At 36.4% G+C, this 18113-nt stretch overlaps 2 protein-coding genes, 1 long non-coding RNA gene and 1 pseudogene across 3 annotated transcripts; 2 read left to right on the top strand and 2 right to left on the bottom strand.

Annotated features, from left to right (window-relative positions):
• The first annotated feature begins 2223 nt into the window (after positions 1 to 2223).
• On the top strand, positions 2224 to 5124 carry LOC107939605 (protein PIN-LIKES 7). The gene is made up of 9 exons (XM_016872949.2): positions 2224 to 2588; positions 2802 to 2881; positions 3183 to 3307; positions 3394 to 3515; positions 3621 to 3800; positions 3960 to 4076; positions 4166 to 4266; positions 4358 to 4596; positions 4677 to 5124. The coding sequence occupies exons 1-9, from the start codon at positions 2454 to 2456 to the stop codon at positions 4799 to 4801; spliced, it is 1224 nt and encodes a 407-aa protein (XP_016728438.1). The 5' UTR covers positions 2224 to 2453; the 3' UTR covers positions 4802 to 5124.
• A 256-nt stretch (positions 5125 to 5380) lies between these two features.
• LOC121209864 (uncharacterized) lies at positions 5381 to 6247 on the bottom strand. The gene is made up of 2 exons (XR_005905013.1): positions 6047 to 6247; positions 5381 to 5869 (listed from the first exon to the last, which is right to left on the bottom strand). It is a non-coding gene; the product is annotated as an uncharacterized lncRNA (long non-coding RNA).
• LOC107939606 (serine/threonine-protein kinase/endoribonuclease IRE1a-like) lies at positions 6248 to 10869 on the top strand (annotated as a pseudogene).
• Positions 10870 to 13190: 2321 nt separating this feature from the next.
• On the bottom strand, positions 13191 to 17420 carry LOC107939601 (glutamate receptor 3.6). The gene is given in 8 exon segments (XM_016872942.2): positions 13191 to 13922; positions 14005 to 14018; positions 14021 to 14410; positions 14527 to 14558; positions 14693 to 14970; positions 15060 to 16396; positions 16492 to 16790; positions 17259 to 17420. Coding segments are annotated over 7 exon segments (2841 nt in total). The 5' UTR covers positions 16775 to 16790; positions 17259 to 17420; the 3' UTR covers positions 13191 to 13415.
• Between the last annotated feature and the right edge of the window lie 693 nt (positions 17421 to 18113).

Genomic DNA, 18113 nt, shown 5'->3' with positions numbered 1-18113 from the left:
TGTTTGGTTAATGTTTAGTTTTATACTCCATTAGCTACAGCTTGCCAATTCTTTTGACCGCCGCTTTCTATTTGCCTAGTTGGAGAAGGCCTGATGCTGCCAGTGCCAGCCAATATGTACGCAATGAATGAATCAGATGCAAGTATAACGCGTCTTTTTTTTTAGGGTAAATAAGTTAAAATTAACGAATTTTGTATTTTATTTAAAGTAATTTCATCAATATTTCCTACGATTTTGACATCAAAGAGTCTTGAGTCAAAAAACTTAATTACGGATAAATACATTAATTTATTTTACAAGTAACTTGACACTCATGTTGAGGTCTGTCAGTTAATAATTGCATAATAGTTATACAGATTCTAATAGATGATGAAAATTTAACATAATTAACAAAATTTTACATCTATAAATATTGAAATACTCTTAAAAAGTATATTCTAAAAACCAACTTTTCCATAAATTCAATTTTGATAAATAATAAAACATCCCACGACCACAATATTGTTATTTCATTTTTTTTGTACAAAGAAACCTAATTAATCTAATTTCCTAAACCTACCATGCATCAATCCTATTATTCTTCAAATTTCCTAAACTACAATCATAGTCTAAGGTGCTCTCGCTAATTTGACCCAACTTTATGCTAAATTATATTGTGTTGCCCAGCATAATGAAATCTTAATAATTTCTAAAAAAATTCCAAGAAAGACTCTTGAAAGACAAAAGAAATTTATATTCTTCCATATTAGTCATACTAGCAACCTAAAGAGGGTTGATCATGGGACCCCATTCCTTAATCTCCCTCATGAATTCCAATTTGTCTAAAATATTTTTTAGAAAAATTATGCTAGGTGATTCCTTCGTACGATGTTGAAATCAATAAATGAAATGTTTTACTAATCCAAATTAAAGAAATTCCATTAATCATTTGAAATCTTAATGACATAAGAATTTTCAATTTTTTTATTAAAAATAAAATTAGATAAAAAAAAGTATTATTGCTTCAAAAGAAGTTACATATATATTTAGATAAATACCGTTAACTAAGTAGATTAATTTCATTAGTTTTGTCTCGTAGCTAGCTGCCGTAACAAATATTTCTCATAGTGTTTGTGTTTGATTTTGCATCTAGTTGTAGTTGGCGTTGAAAGTAGAAGAAAATTCCAAATTGTGATGTAAGGGATTCCATCAGCACCAGATTATTATCATTATAATTGCAAATTGCAAGTAAAAGTTGTATTCCTGCTTATAGTACGTAATAGATGGATGAATTAGACGCGGAGACCTGCAAATTGTTCCAACCTTAATCTTTAAAATAAATCATAACCCAGGTTAGCTCATCTGATGATGCTTCCACCTATTATATATTCACCTCACCTTAACTTTGGTAAAAGGTGAAGTGAATAATAATAAAGAAATGCGAGTCAGCAGCTTGTCCCCGTTGACCATTGTCCGCAGCCGCCATCTTGAGTTTTGTAATCAAAGTAACACTAATCTACTCACATGATTCATGTTTGTTTTGAGTTGTTCTCTGGCTTACCATTTCGCTTGGTTTTTTTTTTCGATAATGGCTGCTACTTTCATGTCTTAATGGCTTGGAACCCTGCACATGTACACCAAAAACTCTTGCCCTTATTATTTTTGTGGGAGGATTGGAATGCAATTTGAGAGGGTGAACATGATTTTCGTTAATTTTTAATTTTTTTGAGATGCGTGAAATAAATAAAAAATTTTGAGTTAAGGGTAAGTTTAAATTAATATAAACTTTTAGGGTAATTTTATTTTGAAAGATATATAAACTTTAAAATGGGTTGAAGAAATAATAATATACAGCTCCTAATGCTGCTAGTTAGAGGTAGGGTTTGAGAGAAATTAAACTAGTTTGGAGGAAAAAGAAACCCGGTAAATAACATGCACATGCATTGATATGGGAGGGCAATGTTAGGTTTCTTTGGTGTCTTTGCCTCTGACCTGGTCATTCTCAAGATTTGGACTTTTTACATTAATCATAGGCAAGGCAAGGGCATCCCGCAAGCCATGACCAAAACTGTCTCACTTCCCTTTTCTCAAGTAATCCAATCATCACTTTTCGACGGTGTAAATAGAAAGAAAGCAAGAGACAGGGTGGCCCACTCGTTACATATTTTACATGCATGTATATTCTAAGCTAGGCCTACCTTCGCCTTTCTTTCCTCCTCCTCATATTTATATTCTTTCACATATCTCTTTGGAATTTCAATCTCCTCTTTTTAATCACATGTTCCTGTCCTTTTTAAATCTTGGCACTCGCTCCCACTTCCCAGGATCTTGATTAATTTCCTCTTCTCTTTAGCCTTGGATACACATTCCTGCACAGTGATCATCAACATACTTGAGACGCCAATTTTATATTTCTGTGTATCCAAAAAACAAGAAAAGGTATATCTAGCTAGCTAGCTAGCTAGCTCTAAAACATGGGTTTCTGGACATTGTTTGAGGTGGCTTCCATGCCAATTTTACAAGTGCTTATAATAAGTTTGCTGGGCGCTTTCATGGCAACTGATTACTGCAAACTTCTCCCAGTAGACATCCGGAGATCCTTGAATAGGGTACTCGTTAACAGTTTTCATTTTGTGTACTCTTATATGTTAATGTTGCTAAAAATCTAATATTTACATATATGCATGTTTAATATTAATCTCTAAGATTCGTTGCATTTATCATGTTGTTTATTAACCCGTTGGTAGGTAGTCATTCTTATTTATCCGTCTTAAATTCAGTCCACTATGAAAACATCGATTTATGTTCTGTAACTAACGCAGATCGTGTTCGTCGTGTTTACCCCCTCGCTCATGTTTGCAAGTCTTGCCAAGACTGTCACGCTTCAAGACATCATTTCATGGTGAGATACAATACTTCTTTCTCTCTCTCTGTATATATATATATATGTGTGTGCATGCGTTCTCACTTTAATTACCATACAAAGTTGAAATTAAAAAAAAAAAAACTGAAAAAGTACTCGTTAAGTATTGATATGAGAGATGCATCATATAAAGTTCTCTCTGTATCTATTGATGCAAAGGCTAATTTTTGAACCCTCCACTAAAGGCAAAAGTGCCGATTAAGCAGAGAAAAAACACATATACTAATGAAAACTTTTGTATCAATGTGGCTTCGTTTGAATCTGATCATTAAATTGACAGGTGGTTTATGCCTGTAAACATCGGGCTCACCTTTCTAGTGGGAATAATTCTTGGGTGGATCGTGGTTAAGATACTGAAACCAAAACCCTATCTGGAGGGTCTTATCATTGCTACATGTTCATCTGGTAAGGTTGACGCACACACCTTTAGTTTTGTTAAAGCCCCCTTCAAGCTACTCTATACTTAAAAAATAAATTCTTGTTTGAATTAGGGAACTTGGGAAATCTTCTCCTTATAGTTGTCCCTGCAATCTGTAATGAGGATGGAAGCCCATTTGGGGATACTACTGTTTGCACCAGAATTGGACTTTCATATGCATCTTTCTCCATGGCGGTAATGTGATATCATATTTTTTTATGTACAGTAAGCGTTCTGCTGCAGGAATTAGTTGTTTAATCGTTTTGATCAATCATATTCATATATATGCTTTGGATGCAGCTTGGTGGTTTCTACCTCTGGACTATCACTTTCCACATGATAAGAGCTTCATCTTTGAAATTGAGAGATGATGAAGCAGCTGAGGATTTCAGTTCAAAACAACCCAACAAGAACTTGGATGCTACACCCCAAAGTCAGCTTCTGAAAGGAGAAAGTGAAGAGCAAGTGGCCATATTGGTGGTAAGTATTACTAACTACCAAAGTGTGTTGAAGATCCTCGGAACCCAACAGAACAATTTCTGTTCTGGTTCTGGTATAAGCTAGAGACACAGGATAGGATATAGTAAAGCACCACTAGATTACTGACCTTCTTGGCCTTTGAAATAACTCCAATCGCAGAAGGCACCCCAAGACACTAGCCCAAAGGCAAAAGGGAATGCACCGTTGTGGCGTCAGGTAGTGGGATTTCTTCATCAGATTTTGGAAGAGCTCATGGCACCGCCAACACTTGGTGCAGTAAGTTTTTTAGATGAATATAACGTTTCATCTGTTATTTTCTCCTCCAATTTCTATATGTTAACAAAGTTCGTTACTTGATTAATCAGATTTTCGGTTTCACCTTTGGAGCGATCGACTGGCTGAGAAACCTTGTAATTGGTCCGGGGGCTCCACTACGGGTAGTCCAAGACTCGATTAAACTGTTAGGGTACGCTACTTCTCACTTAATAATTTTCTCATAAAATATAAACATTTGGTCCGTTGGTAACTGATTAGTAAAAGCATCTGCATGCATGCAGGGATGCAACGATCCCCTGTATCACCCTCATACTAGGAGCCAACTTGACTCAAGGCTTGCGTTCGTCAACAATTAAGCCGATGGTTATCATGGGAGTGGTGTGTGTTCGGTACATTATACTACCGGTTGTTGGTATTTTTATTGTTAAAGCAGCTGGGGACCTTGGGTTCCTACCGCCCGACCCTTTGTTCCGCTACGTGCTCATGGTTCAGTTTACTCTGCCACCAGCCATGAATATTGGTAAGTAACCAAACCGCTTCAGTTCATTACATTACTTAATACTATACGGGCTCTTAAAAATGCATAATAATTGCGCTCAGGTACCATGGCCCAGCTGTTTGATGTGGGTCAAGACGAGTGCTCGGTCCTCTTCCTGTGGACATACTTGGCTGCTGCTTTAGCACTCACGTCTTGGTCAACAGTCTTCATGTGGATCTTGACCTAATGAAGATACTACTCCGCTCTTTCCAGTTGCTCAAAAAACCCTTCTATTCATATCAAATAGTTGAACTCGGGAATCGATTTTTTGTACCCTCTTATTCTTTTATATAACACATACATGCTTGTGAAGTGAGAGATGAGCGATTAGACAAGAATTAGGAAGATCTTTTGTCAAGTAAAGAAAGAAGCCTTGTTTATGTTGTGTTTCTGGGTTCTGGCCCTGCGGGAGGAGCAAGTACATTTCGCATGGAATTTGAATGTAAAATTAATGTAATAGCTACAGTTGTGTGGTATTCATTTCAATATCATCCTAGTTGGATTCTTTCATTTTTGGTCCTTCTTTCGACAATTCGGGATTGAATTTTTTTTTTCAGAATACCTTACCCATAGGAATCAGGATGAGGACCCTGCTTATTGCTGGGGACCTCTGCTTTTTGTCACATAGCTGGCTCTTCTCGTACCATCTCTCTTAACAATACCAGAAAATGACCAAATCATGCTAAATTTCTCTAAAAAAAAAAAAGGTTACAATATGCGGGGTTCGTCCACAGTTGAAGAATTTGTTAAAAGTGACACCATCATATTCTAGTGTAAAGCAAGAACAATCATTAGGCCATGTTAGGCATGCCGAAACAATGATATTGAATAATAAGTGACATTTTTAGCAAGATTAGATTGGTCCTAAGAGTCGTACCCACATACATTTAAACACAGCAAAGATGAGCATGAGATGGGGAATTTGATTGATTATAGCTGGTTGACCGGGCATGATGTTGGGAATAGAGTTTTTGCAGTTTAGGTAGAAGGACCAATGCTGAAGATGCTTTACCATGCCTATCTAGCTACTGCTACATGAGCAGCAGTTCTCACTATCTCCTTAAGCTGAAGCTTCCAAGCCATTAGCTCTAAAAGAAGTTTTCCAAGTTTAAACTCTTTAAGAATTGCCCCCGTCATATCCTTAATTTGAGCTTTTCAATTTCAACACGTTCGTTTACCCTTTCAAATTCTAATCAGGAAACTCCAGACCGTCAGCTATCAACCACCACAAGAAACGGTATGAAGTAGTATTCTCCTGCGCAAAGAACAGATTTGAGGGAATTAATTCTCTAGGAGAAAGATGAAAACAATTTTCAGTGTTAGTAAGAGAAGCTTAATTATACTAGAAAGTAAAGTTTGAAAATTAGCTAATTTGTGAAAAGTAAGGAGGATAGAAATTTAGAATAAAAGAATCAAAAGGCAAGACTTTTACAGTTCAAAAAAGAAAACCCCTAAAAGCAAACCAAAAAAACCAGCCACTCGGAATCCTTGAATTGCGGATCTTTCTGAGCAAAACAACTCTTTGTCTTGTCTTGTCTTGTCTTGTCTTGGCTTGTCTTGTCTTGGTCTTTAAGTAACCTAATCTAGCCGCCTACAAAAATAAAATTCCTCAACCAAGTCCGTTTAATATCTCAGAAATGAGGCTGCTTTTTTTCTGTTTCTTGATTCTCCTATCCTCTGCTTTCTCCACGCCCATCGCAATTCATGTGCCGGACGCCCAGAGCACCGGAATCCTGAGAGCCGGGGGGAGATCGCTCTTGTCTCTCTCGTGAGTTTTCTTTTCTTTTCTTTCTCAGAGTAATTTGTTTGTTATATTCCAATCAGACAATCATCATGGACTACAAGGATTGTTTAAATGCTTTGCTACTTATTCATAATATAGTAATAATCATAATTATAATGAATCGAGCTTTAGAATATGGGTTTAGAATTGTGGCAGTAGAATTTTCGTTTTTTTTTATTTTATTTAAATCTTTGATTTCGCTATTTTTGGACTGCCTGTTCAAGGTAGTTGCCCGCCTCGTCTTTTTCTCAGCTAATAACTTAAACCTGTGTTTCATCAGTATTCGTATGAATGATGGCCTGTGATAAGATAATTATGATATATATGCATGTACTTCATCGTTTTACAATCGCATTGTTATATGCTACATATTAGCATTGTATTTCTAAAGTATTACTACAGCTGCTCAATACTTGCTACGGCTGAAACAGTGAGCAAGAAACAGAATTAGCTGCTAGAACGGATGGTACCATTGTTTTAAGGACTATAAACTCAAAGAGAGTAATCTGGTCATTTGCCTCCGGGTCTCCCATTTACTCTTCCTATCAGGCTCCTCCGACATTGGATAATGGCAATGAAGCTGCCTCCCGACCAATCACTGCTTTCTTCATTGATTGTGGAGATGATTGGGAACTCTACGCGCATGCAACCCATTCTAATAAAATGGTATGTGCTAGCTTTTTGCTTCAGTCTTTTTTCCTGATGTACATGTAGGTTTTGCCTCTCAAAATTTCTGTAACATTGAACCATGTTTTGAGCTTTTCATAATATTACTCTTTCTTTTGCCATTGCTCAGAGTCAGAGCTATCTTAATCTTTATCTTGTTGTTGGACTTGCAGAAACTTCCTGTAACTGTTGAAGAATTTGTCAAACACATGCCCCATGTATCCGAGGAAGGGGCAATCACTGTTGGCTCTAAGAGGACAACTGTGTATGTGGTAGATGCTATGACTGGAAAGCTACTGCATGTTTATAGGTCACCTGATTCTCCATCTGCGCTGGAGCCCGACAAAGAGGGGACTCCTTTATCGGATAACGGTAATGGTAATAAGGAGCTGTTGAATTCTGCTGCTTCTAGTATTGCTCAGCGGTGATTTCACATCACAAGGACTGATTACACACTGCAGTCTTTTCATCCTAACTCAGACAAGGTTTCATGGAGTCTAATGGTTTCAGAAATTGGGGCTGCTTTACTTTGCCAGGATGTTAAATATACTGTGAATTCAAGTTATGAATTTCCTGAAATTGGCAATGACTTTGTTTTGCCATTTCCATGTCAATCAAAAGGTATTGTTATTCGAGAGCATAATACGACAGAATATACAAGCACTTCTCATCATGATGATCCGATGCTCCCATTGTCTTCTTCTAATGCACCTACTTCACTGGCCAAGCCTGATAGCACATCAGATGACCGTCATAATAGGAAAATGCTTCTAGTGGCAGCTCCAGAATCAAAGCTTCAATTGCCACACAAAGTTGATAGATTATTGAACTTGTCTCAAGACAATGAAAATGAAACAAGTGTCCCTCAGCCTCCTTTGGAGAATAGTGATTCTAGAATGTTTGGTGTACATGATCTGAGAACACCTCATGCTGATGGGCATGGCAAGGCCATTTTTTCCAAATATCCAGTAGTATTTTCCTTTATATTTTTCATAATTTTGGTGGGCTTTGTCATCAACCACGTTCTTTTGGCTAAAAGGCTTTCTGCGTTAAAAGACCAGCCTGTTGCTAATATAAACATTGGATCCTCCAACAGAAAGAAATCCCGAAGATCAGGGAAGATTAATGGTTCTATTGAGAAAAAGGATCAGCACACATCATCTGGAAGCGAGGATGAATTTTCACCTGTTGGTGCTGACAACGAAAAATTGCTGGACCTTAATAAATTAGTTGGTAGCTTTGATGGACGTAGAATAGGTAAGCTAATTGTATTAAGCAAAGAAATTGCAAAAGGAAGCAATGGTACAATTGTCCTTGAGGGATTCTATGAAGGCCGAGCAGTTGCTGTGAAACGTCTTGTCCAAGCTCATCATGATGTTGCTTTCAAAGAAATTCAAAATCTCATTGTGTCTGACCAGCATCCGAATATTGTTAGATGGTATGGTGTGGAGTATGATCAAGATTTTGTGTATCTTGCTCTGGAGCGTTGCACTTGCAGTTTAGATGATTTGATTCAAATTTACTCAGATACACCTGGAAACTCAGTCCTCAGCAAGGACCCAGCAACACGTGCAATGGTTGAGCATAAAATTCACCTGGATTTGGTGAAAGGTGCCATGCAGGATCTTAATTTGTGGAAAGCAAATGGCCATCCGTCACCGCTCTTCCTAAAACTGATGAGGTTAGTGTGGGCTACAGTTAACTGTTAAATGATGAGGATTGTTCATTTACTTTCGGATTGATAATTTACTGGGTGGACTTTATCGTAATCTCCTACCTTGGTAACTTTCAGATTTGATCTAGTCCAACTTCTTCTTCATCCTCCATTGTTGTATCTGTACACAGGGATGTGGTTTCAGGTCTTGCTCATTTGCATGATCTGGGAATAATTCATCGAGACATAAAGCCTCAAAATGTGCTAATAATTAAGGAAAAAACAGTGTGTGCAAAGCTTTCTGATATGGGCATTAGCAAGCGCCTTCTTGAGGATAGGTCTTCCTTGGGTCACCATGCTACTGGTAAGCATCTTTAATGTTTACTTTATTCATTATTCTCATAATTTATCTTCATTTCTTGAAATATATGCTTCCTAGTGGTACATATATTCCCCCAGGGTTAGAATTTAAGTTTTTCCAAATATTTTATTGGGTCATTCTGGAATTTGTAACCAATGAAATTCAGCTTATGATTTCTTAATGTGCTCTGCTGCCTATTTTAAAAGTTTGACTGTAGAACTTTTAACTAGTTATTTGTGCTAAAGTACTGTTTGATGATATATAAAAATTTTATTGCAGGCTGTGGTAGTTCAGGTTGGCAAGCACCGGAACAACTTCTTCTTGGTCGCCAAACACGTGCAGTTGATTTATTTAGTTTGGGTTGTGTCCTTTTCTTCTGCATCACTCGGGGTAAGCACCCGTTTGGCAATCATCTTGAACGTGATATCAATGTTGTGAACAACCGAGTGAACCTTTTTCTAGTGGAGCATATCCCTGAAGCTGTGGATCTAATATCTTGTTTATTGAATCCTGAGCCTGAATTGAGGTATAATGATTGTTTTCTTACCGTCAAGTTCAGAAAATTTTCTGAAAGTGCAATAAACTTGATATTTGCTGTGCAGTAAACTTCTCTTTTTAATGTTCACAAGTATTTCTAATTTACTGCCAGACCAAGCGCATTGGAGGTGTTGCGTCATCCTTTATTTTGGAGTTGTGAGATGAAACTGTTTTTTCTTCAAGAGACAAGTGATAGGGTTGAATTAGAAGATAGGAAGGTTGACTCTGACATCTTGAAAGCATTGGAGAGTGTTGCACCAATGGCTCTTGGTGGAAAATGGAATGAGAAAATGGAGCATGCATTCATTGCCAACATTGGGTATTACCGTCGTTATAAGTTTGACAGTGTTCGAGATCTGTTGCGAGTCATGAGGAACAAATCACATCACTATAGAGAGCTTCCCATAGAAATTCAGGTTTGAATCTAAATCTAGCAGTTGCTCATTAGAATATGCTTGTTAATTGAGTTTGGTTGAATAAATGAAAGGTATCTGTGATATAGTGTGGCAATGAGTTGTGTCAGGTATTAGATATATAAAAATTTTACAATGAAAAGGGAACCTGATTGTTTAAGATGGTCATTATCTTGAACTCAATTAGTAAAGGTATTCGTTCCTTTAAGATATTTAAATATTTTACATTGAGGCATTCGTTCTTCTGTTTATCTTTTCCTCTGAATTAATTTTTGAAGCTGTGTTTTTACTGAATGATACAAAAACTACGTTATTCCAATAATCATAATGATTTATATTGGATAAAAAAGCAATCTGGCACGTTTGGAGTGACATGGGAGATGCAAAGTTACCTCTTAAGAACATGAATGAAGTGCCCTGAACATTTATTGCTTGTGGTTAAGAAATTTTCCTTTGCTACTGATTGCAGGAACTAGTAGGGTCGGTTCCAGAAGGGTTTTATGGTTATTTTGCCAGTCGATTCCCGAGACTCTTTATTGAAGTATACAAAGTTGTTAGCAGCCGCTGCAGGGAAGAGGAATGCTTCCAGAAATACTTTTAAAGCAATGTTATGGTGTTTAAAGAGGTCTTTCAAAAAGTGCTACTTATAGCTGGCAGGGCCGACAATGTTTCTAATATCTCATTTCCCGGTAGTGTATATATAATTATGTAAATAATAGCAATAATATGTAATTTGTATCTTTGTTAGTTGATCTTTCTTTCTTTCATTTGCAATTTGTTAGTGGAGCTAATGAATTTTTACTAAAGACCCTATGAATAAATTGGAACCTTTTGATTGGTAGAGTAGGTAACACCCCATATCTGACCCGGTCGCTGAATCAAAGTATGAGGATGTCATATTTATTGCCAAAGTAACTACTAAAAATTTCAAATCAATTTATTATATTATTTAATTAATGTAGATCATTAACTAAATTTTAGTAATAATTGAATTTACGATACAATTAATTATGAGTTGAGTTCATTAAAATATCCAGAATTGATTAAAGGACAAATTGTAAAGCTTATAAAGATTTTTGAACTGTCCTCGTGACGGTAGGGTTTCCACGTTGTGACATGGCGTATTTGTCATCGTGACGTCGTTTCTATTTTCTTATAAGTTTCACGCTTTATTTTTATTTATTTATTTATTTTATATCATTACCTAAACTGTATTCAGATGTTATCATCACCACATCATTTTACATACCATCCACTTACATCTATTTCTAAGCTCAAGTCCTCATAAAAACATGATATTCAATCAAAGGTAACAAAATTTATAAAATTAACACAAATATTAAAGTTTTACAAATAAGACCATTGGAGGACTTGCACTTGCAAAATTAACTTACCCATTTATGTATATTTCATATTTATTTCTAAATTGTGTCAATCAATTTAATTCTTCATAAAAATTTAACAAATAATTCAATATCACATCAATTAATAATTATTTACTTATTATTTTATCAATTCGTTTAAAACATACTTACATGGATTAATCATTCCATCACCTATAACCATTACAAAATATTTCAAATTCATCTACTATATATATATTCATATATTTTTCCTCCTCCTCCTCTCCATTCCACATCTTTTATGTATATATTTGTTAGAATCTTTAGCTTTTAGTGTATAACATGCTTATATATAACATTATCTATAATTCTACTATTTACTTATGTCTTTATATCAAAGCTGTCCACTTGAGTCATAGTTACTAAATTATTTATATTTTGAGCTAAAGAATTCAAAATTCTAAGAATTTATAATTTAACCAATAAGTATAGTAAATTCTTCAAATTTGTCTCTATTTTGCTATTTGACAGCTTCGACCTTTCTTTACTAAAAATTAATTATCTTTTGGTACGAGGTTTAGATGATGTTTCCATTTGTTTCTTTTAAAAATAAGCTCCCATTTGTTCCCTTAATCATTTTTTTACAATTTTTTATGATTTTTCAAAATCAGAATAGGTGAACTAAAATCAATATGAGATTGTCTCACAAAAATTCATATATCTCATAATATGAAATTCTTTTACTTATATCGTTTTTTTCTATGTAAAACTAAACTCAATAGGCTTTAATTTCATACTTTAATTAATCTCTAATTCAATTTCTACATTTTTTGGTGAATTTTTAAAGTTAGACTACTGTTGCTGTCCAAAACTATTTTAGTACAAAATGTTGATAACCAAGTCTATAACACATTTCTTTCCTTTTTCTACAATATTTCTCATCACTCCCTCTTAGTTCTCTTCACTAACATATTAAGAATATAAAACTTTATATAAGAAAACTCTAATTTAACATCAATTTCATACTTTTTCAATAATATCAAATTTAAAAATATATTGAAATATTGATGTTCTTACCTTGTGCTATTGATTTCAAACTTTAACTTGATTTTCTCTCTCTTCTAACTTTTATTTTTTTGAATCCAAGGTGATTTTATTATTCTCCATAATCTCCTTATCACTTTTCTCTCTTGGTGATTATGAAAATTCTTTGGAATTCTAGGTGAAAATGGTGAATTTTTAGTAGGAGGATCAAATTGTAAAGACAACAAAGTTTTCTTCTTCTCTCCCCCTCACTCATGTTGGAAAGATGGAGGATCCTCTCTCTTTTGTTTTTCCTTCATCTTTCTCTCCTTTTACTAGCTATTTATAATAAAATATTAGTAAAATATCTTTAGCATTATTATTGCATTTTAGAGTTCTTTCTTTTTCTAATTGACCATTTTTCTCTTTATAATTTTTTAAAATTTTATCATTAAATCATCACTTAATTTAGTAAAATTACAATTTAGTACATTATACTTTTTTTACTTATTCAATTTGTTCCTTTTTAATCCATTTTCCTTAATTTCTAGATCTTCCTACCTTTAAGATATTTGCACTATTGACCTTTCACTTCAACTTTTTTATATTTATAATTATGCCACAAAATTTTTCACATATTTATAATTTAATCTATTCCTTAATTTAATACATTATATCTTACTTCTTGATTTAACTTTCTTTTGATATCTTACAACTTTCGTTTTCATTGATCTTATAATTATTTTTTCAATAAGATTTTATCTCGTATTATTTACTACAAAGAGGATTTTGAGGATGTTACAGAGCAATGAAAAATTTAATAACCCACCTTAAAAGTCAAATTTATGAAGAAAAAAAAGGAAAAAGAAGCCTATACAAGCAGGACATATACCCTTAGCCTTTATGTGCTGAGGCTGATTGATTCTTACATAATATGCCTCCACTGCTTCTCTAAATTGATTTCCTTTTTTCAATATCTATTTTTTTAAAAATAAAATCATGCGGGGGGAACAAACATTACCTAGACTTCACCCGTATTAGTGGTAGCTCCAAGGCTTTTGTTTGAAGCAAATTCACTATTTCTTCTGATGGAGTAGCTAGTGCTAGAGTAGCTAGTGCTATTTGATCCATCATCAGTCCGATTAGAGGCTCTCTCCATTTGCCTTCTCTTGGACCGACTTTTAACCTCCTCTTCCTTTTCATCAACGAAGGAAAGGAATGTCTGAATGCGTGCAGATCGAGAGCTTTGGCCTGAAAGATCGGATTCCTCAGCGTAGTGACGGCTGAACTGCCTTACCATTTTCAAGAAATACAGAAAGAGAGCTATCAAGCAAGCTAATCCACATATGAGAAATAGGCCCCAAAAGCTTCTAAGCTGAAGCCTGTCCACTTCCATCTTTGCACCTTGATAACTACATGCACGTCTTAACAGCCATTTGTCATGGATCCTTTGGAGATCTCCATTCTCTGAAAGTTTGAGAATGGCAGTTGACATGTCCACTGCTAGAGGAGAGTCCCGTGGAAAGGCCTGCCACATCAATACCATTAATTTTGTGTGTAAAACATACAATTACCAACAATATTAGTGCATTACAAGCACCACCACTTACAAATCCCCATCCATTTTGGTGAACTCTTGGCCTACGATACTGAATTCACATCTGGTGGAGAGAAAGAGCTCTATATAAGCACGGTCATCCACCATTGCAGCCACACCACCCTTGTGGGGCCCATCTTTCAAAGCTTTAGCACATTCTTCCGGGGAATTAAGTGCAACCAGCCGTGATGCATCGATTTTTAGGTCGTCAATTAAATAATTTCGGGCAAATGATCCCTGCTGGTAGCCAATGGGATCCTTGCTTGATACCAAAGTTTCAATGCCCTTGATGGGAGAACTAAGTTGTTGCACTGTAAGGATTGAGGTAAGGCTGGCCGTGTAGCTAGAGTTGATTATGAGAACCACAAATAGCCAGATGATAAGAATTATGCGACCAAGTACACTGACAGTATTTTCTCCTGAAGATAACAGAACAAAACCAAGTAGCATAAACTTTTGCAAGTTCAATATATGGTACATCAATGGCTATTATGTATAGCAAAAACTGATTACGGTTACGTATAGTGTCACTTACTGTGGGCGAAGAACCAAGTTGAAAAACTAAACCTGCAAAAGGAGTTTCAAATACAAAGTTACTGAGTAACTCAGAAGAAGAAGAAGAAGAAGAAGAAGAAGAAGCAATCCCCCTCATGGCTTATTCATTTCAAAACAAAATGCAACCAAAATCAGATAGCACTAACCATAAAATAGTAACTACTTGTCTTCTTGGGGGGCCTCTGAACTCATCATTCATCCTATGCTCCAAAATCCAAACTACTGTTCCCACTAGCAGGAAAAAGATAGCTGTCACTGCCCACATCCTTCCTGTGAACGGCCTCAGAAAGGCAAAAGCATTAGAATTCTTCCTCCAAACTGGGGCTACCACAACTAATCCAGACTCAATATATGGCTGTGTGAAATCTGCCATCTTTGTTCTGTTAGTGATGATTGCAATGTCGCCTATTGCCGCATCGAATACCTGAATCATGATAAGAAGATCAGAACTTGATGATTACAAATGAAAGGAACCAACCAACCACTTTAAAAGATTTGGTTCATGGAACTTACACCTGCTGTGATCAAACGCACCAGCTCAGTGCCACTTGGGTTGGTACGGCCGTCCCCGAAGGGAATTAATTTGTATGGGACAGCATAGGGCAACAAATTGAGAGCAGCAGTGAATACATCAATGCAGTATCCTGTAATTACATCAGGGCCTCTTACTGACACAAATTCACGGTAACTAACACGATGAGGAACTCCAATCTTCAAATGTCTTCCACTGTTTGGAAACACCCATCCACGGGGTTTTTGCGTCGTTTGTCCTGGCCAAACAACGCCGTGTAACATTTGGCTTGTGCTAGAACGGTTAGGCGGTTTTTCCCAAAGGGTTTCTGGAAGTGCGGTTGATAAGCCAGAATGATTGGACCAGTATCCTACTCTTCTATAGCCAGTACCAATCACATTAATGATTTCAAATGCAGGATGAATGAGATTCCGATCACTAGTAAACCTGAAATCCCCTGTAACACCCTTCATATTGACGTTCAAAATGTTGTCAAGTAACAAGTTCCCTCCTTGAAACACGCTCAAAGCATCAAGATGTAAGTTCCCTTCACTCAGCTCCGATGCTCTAGAATTATTTAAAAAAGAAATGTTTCCTCCCTGATTGAAGAATTCATTGATTGCATGAGCTAGCAACCAGACTGTGTCATAGGCGTACAGACTGTAAGTGTTGAGTCCAATTGGCTTTCCTCTGGTTAAGTTGCTCCACCTTGAAACAAATCTCCTCTTGAGTTGTGAATCTGGAGTGTACATCCGCAGCGTAACAACACCTTGAATATCATCCATAGCATCTTGAGATAAGGGGGAGTTGGTTTCCAGGACGGTAGATAGCCAATTAGTAGCAATCCAAACATAGCCAGTTCCAAGCATTCCTAGATACTGAGCCACACTGAACACTTTCAGACCCCAGCTACCAGGAACATGTACAACCAGAATCCTAGACTCCCTCAAAGCCACCTTCACCAACACGTCAGTGATTTCATCCCGGGTGGGTTCTGGGCTTAAACGCGCTTTGTAGGAGATCCTGCATCGTCTTTCGGCCAGTTTATCCCCCAAAGCAGCAATCCCATTTCTGCCATGATCGTCATCCTCGTAGATTGCTATGACCTCTCTCCATTCATAATGGTCTATGATTTCAGCAATGGCAGACATCTGATACAAATCGTTCTGAGCAGTCCTCACAAAGAATGGGAACTGAATTGGAGACAGGGTAGGATCTGTGGATGAGAATGACAATAGAGGGACTCGCAGGACATTGGCAATATGGGAAATCACATGAGCCGTCACAGAAGATTGGGGACCAATTATGGCTACAGTGTCTCTCTCCATGAACAGTAAAGCTGCAATTCAATCAACGATGAATCCATAGAGAAGGAGAAATTCTAGAGCATGCAACTGTTAGTCTTCATGATAACAATAAACAAAAAGGACGTACCTTCCACTACTGCCATAAACCCACTGTAATTGGAGTCCTTCATCTGTAGTATTAATTTAGTTCCTGGAAGGATATCTGGGTTTGAATTTACATCTTCTATGGCTGTTTCGATTGCAATTTTTGCAGCTTTTCCGATAACAGTTTTGAATGAAAAAATAGCACCAATATTCACAACTGCAGGCCTTCCAGAAACGTTTGCGTTCAGTGGAAGACCATTGCACACGATCATAGACGCCAGAAGCCATAGGATGATATTCATGGTAAATTGCTGCTGCTGCTTCATTAGAGTTGCTCCGACTCTGATAAAAATAGATCAGCAGAAAATGATACGTTGACTAAAGCTAAACCACGACAAGGCAATCAAACAATAGAATTAATAACAGCGGATCTGAAATAAGAAATCAGGATGAGGAAAACATAAGATCTTGTGCTCCGCTAATTTGCAAAACGCAAGAAAGGACCCAAGAAGGGGAATAAATAAATAAAACTAAAACTGACAAAGCAAGTGCCAGGCAATCTATCAAATCAAATAGTTGTAGCAGTAGTTAACATGAAAAAAAGAGGTTTAATTCACGTGACAAGATTGTAGAAGAAGCTTGGTACAAATATGAAAAGCAAAAACGACTTTTGGACCATAACTCACAGTGGCAGAGTAGGTGTAGCGTAGCAGCCATGAATTTTAAGTAAGAGACCCTGTCTGTTGTGATGATTTTAATGAAGGTAAGACTAGTGCAAACAAAAAAAGAAGAAGATAACAATTGGCATACATTTAACATGTGCTGAAACAACTGGGTTGCACTTTGAGATTGGAGCCATTACTGAGCTTCATGAAAGGTGGACAGAAGCAACTAAAAGGATAACATGCGTAAGTTGGCGCCTAGTGTGAATTCCTGAGGATGAAAATTAATTTGATAAGGAAAGAGGCAGGAATGATAAAATGACGCGGTGGAGAAACATATCATTTTGAAGTTGAAATGACTACGAGTGGTCCCTTAGTGGTGGTCCAGTACTGTCAAAAATTCAGCAGCATGAATGATTATTAGTATCTTAATATGCACTATGGTAATGCTAAAGCTGGATCTGTGGTATTTCTACTCAACCAATGGAAGAATAGGTCAACTCACGCCATAGTCGAACACTCCATTCTTCCAAAGAGTAGACACCCAACCTAAACCTAGTATAGAAAAGTGAACACAGACCCCACCCCTTTTTGTAAGTGGCCTATGCTATCAAGTGCTTCTTCCACCTCATTAGCATAATTTGTGCATTTCTTATATCATCCATGCGTTTGCAATTGCATGCTTATTACATTACTTGCTGCCTAGACTAGAGTGCCATTGGTGGATGATACGTCTACAACTTTCAGGTTAATTACCACTGCTTCTAGCTCCTTAAACTATGTCGTACCATATTCACCACTTTACTTTCGAAATGGTCATAAGTTCATACATTCTCTTCAATGTTTTCTATAATATATATCATACAAGTTGGTAAGGCTTTTCAGTCTGGCCCTCCTAATGAAGCAAGTGATGGATACGTCTACCTAACACTATACAAGCTCTAAATGAATGTACCGATTATGTAGATGTAGCAGACTCTTAAAAATATGATTATATTACTAA

This window comes from Gossypium hirsutum, chromosome A02 (genome assembly GCF_007990345.1).
Source record: "Gossypium hirsutum isolate 1008001.06 chromosome A02, Gossypium_hirsutum_v2.1, whole genome shotgun sequence".
Classification (NCBI taxonomy): domain Eukaryota; kingdom Viridiplantae; phylum Streptophyta; class Magnoliopsida; order Malvales; family Malvaceae; genus Gossypium; species Gossypium hirsutum.
The sequence above is the reverse complement of the archived record's forward strand: the minus strand, read 5'-3'. Positions and strand labels throughout refer to the sequence as shown.